Here is a 6,100-nt window from a genome sequence, read left to right on the forward strand (position 1 = left end):
GTTCATGTAAAAATAAACAAATATTTCTCCGGTATAATCTTGTATGTTAGGGACTCAGGCACTTCCTATTCCTCTTTTTTCACCGATAAAAATGCTCGCATACAGAGTGTATGAGTATTAAGCCACTGTGAGGCTCTATTGCTGGATATAAACTTAGAAGTGAAAACGTCAGAAAGGCGAGATCGCCTTAGTACAGCATTTGTTTCGATTACCGATTTCTTCAACTAATATTGTCATCTTCGGATCTTTTGCAACAGACTGCAATGAATCTCGACCATGTACGCATTATACTATATATCTAGGACATGCTGTCTGAAGTTCTTAATTCTAATTTTATGTTAAACTAGATCGCCTCCATAGTACAAGTATGTCAAACATTATGGAATACTTTTAATAGGGGTCGTTGGGTAGTTTCTTGGTATACTATCGACCACAGCGCTCTTTTACGTCTTCCATAGGCATTATATCGTTCCTAACTTGAATTCTAAGTGCGAAGGTATCTTTCATTCATAAGCATCTTCGTTTCTTAAGATCGTAAATTTCTAAGTAATCATTACAACGAGATTCTATTTGTCGGATATAATCGGTGTTTCCGTGTACACGAAGGCTGGGCAACGATAGCGCTCCTGTCTTAACCGTGTATCGAAGTCTCCTGAGAAATCGGTTCCTAGCCCATATTATTACTATGATGAATGAAAGTAAAGATGGCCTATGTTAGTGATGTATACATTGGCTAAAAGATAATCGTGAACGTGCCTTACCTTTCTCACTATCTTAACAGAAAAATGCACAATTTCCAGCTGACCAAATACAACTTGCTATTCTTTTTCTTACGAAGTATGATCTGCTTGCGCCTCACAGGCTAATTTTAACTAAATAATTTGCAAGTGAATGTTTAATTTCTCTTTGACAGCGCCCGTTTCAGTTTCTTAGGGAGGGGTGAACATTATGCCACGATCGAAGAAGTGCTCCAAGCACTAATTACGATCCCTCCCACCACGCTTGTTACAGCTTGCACTTTCAGTGTGCGAAATTGCTGAGAATGATTTCTCAGGAGACTTCGATACACGGTTAAGACAGGAGCGCTATCGTTGCCCAGCCTTCGTGTACACGGAAACACCGATTATATCCGACAAATAGAATATCGTTGTAATGATTACTTAGAAATTTACGATCTTAAGAAACTACAGGCGATGACACAAAATGCTGAAAAGACGGAAACTGGTGTTTTAGTCAGAGAGATATTGACTGACCTGTAGAAAGTTTTTTGACTTTGTTGAGTATATAACATAATTAGAAAACTTAATTAGAGTATCATATTAAGAAAGAGTACGTAGCATTGTTTGTATCCACTGCACAATAAATGCGTACGTATATATGAAAGATTCTTATATTTGATAAATAAGGAGCCCAGAACTCTAATATTGTATGTACTTTTGACCAGGTATTACAAGGAAAGATGCTATACCTCGAGTAACAGTTGAGGGATGGAATCTCAGGCTGTCTGTAAATCTACTATGGCAACCAAATTATGAAATTTTGGGAAGAACGAGAGCAGTAAAGCCGATAAATTGCAAGAGGAGACAAAGACTGACATATACAGGGTGGAAATTATTGAACTATATGAAAAAAATCATAAATTACTTACTAACAACGGCATGCCCTCACATTATTCAACATGTATACGTCACTAAATATATTCGGATTTAGGTTATGACATGTACGATATGCCTGCCATCATTGGCAATGGTGTGGCGCAGACGAATAGCGAAATTCTGCATGAATCGCTGAAGTGTCGGAACATCGATGCTGTGGATGACCTCCTGAATGGCTGTTTTCAGTTCAGCAGTGATTGTAGGATTATTGCTATGCACGTCTTTAATACGGCCCCACAAAAAGGAGCAGTATGTTTCAGACCGGGAGAACATGGTGGTCAATCGAGGCACAGGCCAGTGGCCTTTGGATACACCAGGGCGGGATCGAGCTCCAAGTCGCATGAACCACATCCTGTCGAAATCAGGGGCACTTTGGATAATGGGGATGAAATCATCTTCCAAAACCTTCACGTACCGTTCAGTATTCACCGTGCCATCAAGGTATATCGCACAGATAATTCCTTGAATGGACACTGCACACCACGAAGTCTCTTGTTGAGAGTGAAGAGTCTTCTCGATCGCGAAAAGCGCATTATCAGTAGCCTAAATGCGCCAGTTTTGCTTATTGGCGAGCCCATCGAAATGAAAGTGGGCTTCGTCGCTAGAGCGCGTGCGCATCATGCCCCGCGGCCAGGCGCGCATTTTGAACGTTCTAACGCAAACCGTTCTGAAGTTATGACGAATTTATTTCTTTTAGTCCTATAATTGTGACCCTGTATAACGTAAATTACCCAATGCGGGAGGACCGCAAAATACAGAAAGATACATGAGTCCTGCATCGGAGAAAATGGTGAAGTGCAGCAGACCGTTGCAATGGCATTGAGAACGTGGATTTTCAGAATGAAATTCAAAACCCAAGTAATGATAATAATAAATCATCCAACGTCTCGTTGTATAGAAAGTAACAGGAACACATAAAGATGCCACTTGGACTTTTCAGAGAATCTAATGGGTGAATCTGATCTGAAATTGGAATGACTGTTCCCAGGGAGAGGTGTAGCTCTTGTTGCTTCCATATCGCTGGAAACTGGGAAGTCATTTGTTAAGATTATGCTACGGACAACATGGTCACTTTGTTACTATTTTTCTCCACTCTGCTATGTTTACTGCTTTTGTAATTTGCCATCGATTTCGAATCAAATACGGTTTACTCTTTCGGCTCTTTAATACGCTCGTTGATGTGAGCCACCACTGAAGGTTTATCTGGTTACTCTACTACATCACCCCATGTCCTAAGATTGCTTAGCATTACACCGGAATACATTAACCGGAGATGTGGAGGTACTTGACTTTGAGCGCAGTGTTAAGATGACAGAAGAACCGTAGTTGCTTCGAAACTGATAGCAGACAAGTAAAAAAATGAATAGTTAAATGGAGAAAATATAATAAGAGTATAGCCTTTGTTCGCCATAAGAGTTTCATTCAGTTCTCCGGAACGAGATCAAAAACGTAAATGACTGAAAGGCAAATCGTCCAGCTTTTCAGCGCGAAGGAGTTCATGAGAATAAATTTCATAGCGATGTAGGCCTCTCTAGGTGATTGGTAATTGGTGAAATGATGGTTGACAGGGAACGATTTCCATGCTTTTCAGAACGGAATCGACAAGCCAAGTACTGGAAAAGAAATCCAGCTTCTCATCATTTACATTGACACGGGAGACTGGTTGGTTTAAGGGATGGGACCAAACAGCGAGGTCATCGGTCCAGTCCGATTAGGGAAGGGTGTGAAAGGAAGTCGGCAATGCCCTTTCAAAGGAAACATCCCAGCGTTTGCGTGTAGCGAGTTAGGGAATTCACGGGAATCCCAAATCAGGATGACCGGACGCGGGTTGGAACCGTCGTCCTGCCGAATGCTAGTCTACTGTGTTAACCATTGGCCTACCTCGCTGGTTGGTGACACAGGAGAAAGTGTTGTAGAAACGGATGAGTGATTGGAAATTTAGAGGATTGTGACTGAGTGTAAAATGGCTCTGAGCACTATGGGACTCAACTGCTGTGGTCATAAGTCCCCTAGAACTTAGAACTACTTAAACCTAACTAACCTAAGGACATCACACACATCCATGCCCGAGGCAGGATTCGAACCCGCGACCGTAGCGGTCGTGCGGTTACAGACTGTAGCGCCTTTAACCGCTCGGCCACTCCGGCCGGCGACTGAGTGTAACTGAGAACTTGTGCCACACCTGTTGGTGTTCGAAGAGGGATGTGAAATCCATGTAACGGAAATGTAAATAGCCCAGTTTCAACCCTCCTGATGGGAATGGGATAAAAACTGGGGAGTTGATGTGGGAATTTGGAGGTTTGTCGTTGGGTATGACGAGAAATTGGTGCATTGGTTGTAGGTCTTCGAAGAGGAATCGAAAACACAATTAACTGAAAAGAAAATTGTCTGATTTACCAACACAAATACGTACATGGGAGAAGAAAGCGGGGAAATGGGAGCTCGACAGAGAATTTAGAGATAGAATGGAGATTGATGGTAACGGAATACTGCTGCAGGCTTTTCATCAACGAAAATGACTGTAAGTAGTCAGTTTCCCAAAGTTTTTGGAAGGATATTTTCGGAAACGAAGGATAGATTGGGAATTTGGAGAAAAATAGGTGTCTGGGTGTGACGAGTAATTGGTGCAATGGCTGTTGGTACTGGAAGATGTACTGTAAAGTTAAAGAATTGAAACGCAAATTGTAGAGTTTTCGAAACTTCGCAATGGGATTAGAAACAAATATTGGGGATGTCAAGGATGGACAGTCAATTTGGAGAGAGGTTAATGAGAGGATTTCATGGGGAAATGTTAGGGCGTATAGGTGGTCGCGCTTACCAAGATCCTCATGTTGATACGGCTGCCGTGTGGGTGCGACTGGGGCGAGCAGAGCAGAGTGTCGTGCGGGGCACTACAGCTGCGCCTAGCGCGCGCTGCTATTTATACGGCGCCGCGGCGCAGCGCGTCCGCCGGCCTGACCCTGTTATGGCGCCCCTCTCTCCGGCCTTTCTCCTTCTCTCTCCCGCCCATCCCGCACCCGGCTATCGCCATCTCGTTCTCCGCGGCTGCTGGCTGCACTGCCAGTGCTCGTCACCACGAGACTGTGGCAAATCCATTCCGTCACTCATTCATCCCGTACCACTTTACGAACGTTACCCATTGTTGCTCGAGTCGCAGCAGGTTTCCTGTGCAGTTTTACTCAGAGCACGCTAAGTTACGCATCCGTCATGGTCGTCATCTACTGTGTCCGGCATATTTTACGGCAGTAGCAGCTTTGTGGAAACACCTCAAGGGCGTCAGGCAAAGTGCGCTGTTTAGTGGACGGCGGCGAGGACAGATTATGCGGATAGCGAAAGATAGCTGCCGTTGTGACCTCTTCCGTATAGTTAAACGTGCTGTGAAATGTACTCATGTGTACAGCATAAGTATACATTAGTAATGACTGACGTAATGGCAAGGTCAACAAATTTTACCGGACAGGGCATTTATTCCCATGTCTGGATCTAGTTTTCAGTCTTGACAGTGAAGTAAGATCACCTACAAGCAGTCGTTGTCTCTATAGCCGTGACAGTGTGTGTGGATTTGAAAAAGAGCGGAAACATTTTTTTCTTATTCTTCTTCTTTCATTTTAAGGACTTGGTAATGACCCGTACCAAAACCAAAGAAATTTAACAAACGTCTTAATCCCTTCATTGATCATCCATTATCTCGCTTTCCACTTTGGTTGAAATGTCATATGAGCCATGACACGTGCTCAGGTGGCGACCTTTTGATGTGATCGTATTATTATTATTCTTCAGTGTTCTGTTCGGTCATTGTAGCCTTTACGTCCAGTTATTGCGTTATATGTTATTTTGTTATATGTTATTGTGTTATATGTTCTCTTTCAAATTCTGAAGGTGGCAGGGTTAAAGTACAGGGAGCGAAAGGCTATTTACAATTCGTACAGAAACCAGATGGCAGTTATAAGAGTCGAGGGACTTGAAAGGGAAGCAGTGGTTGGGAAGGGAGTGAGACAGGGTTGTTGCCTCTCCCCGATGTTATTCAATCTCGATATTGAGCAAGCAGTAAAGGAAACAGAAGAAATATTCGGAGTAGGTATTAAAATCCATGGAGAAGATATAAAAACTTTGAGGTTCGCCGATGACATTGTAATTCTGTCAGAGACAGCAAAGGGCCTGGAAGAGCAGTTGAACGGAATGGACAGCATCTTGAAAGGAGCATATAAGATGAACATCAACAAAAGCGAAACGAGGATAATGGAATGTAGTCGAATTAAGTCGGCTGATGCTGAGGGAACTAGATTAGGAAATGAGGCAGTTAAAGTAGTAAACGAGTTTTGGTATTTGGGGAGCAAAATAACTCATGATGGTCAAAGTAGAGAAGATATAAATATTTGTATGGAGTGTAGCCATGTATGGAAGTGAAACATGGACAATAAATGGTTCGGACAAGAAGGTAATAG

The 6,100-nt window shown here is 42.8% G+C and overlaps 1 protein-coding gene across 1 annotated transcript in view; it reads right to left on the reverse strand.

The window, feature by feature from the left end:
- Window positions 1-4,582, reverse strand: part of LOC126203074 (endocuticle structural glycoprotein SgAbd-8) — a 45,271-nt gene extending 40,689 nt beyond the window's left edge. The window contains exon 1 of the mRNA XM_049937312.1: window positions 4,474-4,582. Within this exon, the coding sequence (XP_049793269.1) occupies window positions 4,474-4,485 (12 nt within the window). The 5' untranslated portion in view covers window positions 4,486-4,582. The remainder of the gene's footprint in view (window positions 1-4,473) is intronic.
- Window positions 4,583-6,100: the final 1,518 nt, after the last annotated feature.

This window comes from Schistocerca nitens, chromosome 9 (assembly GCF_023898315.1).
Source record: "Schistocerca nitens isolate TAMUIC-IGC-003100 chromosome 9, iqSchNite1.1, whole genome shotgun sequence".
Taxonomy (NCBI): domain Eukaryota; kingdom Metazoa; phylum Arthropoda; class Insecta; order Orthoptera; family Acrididae; genus Schistocerca; species Schistocerca nitens.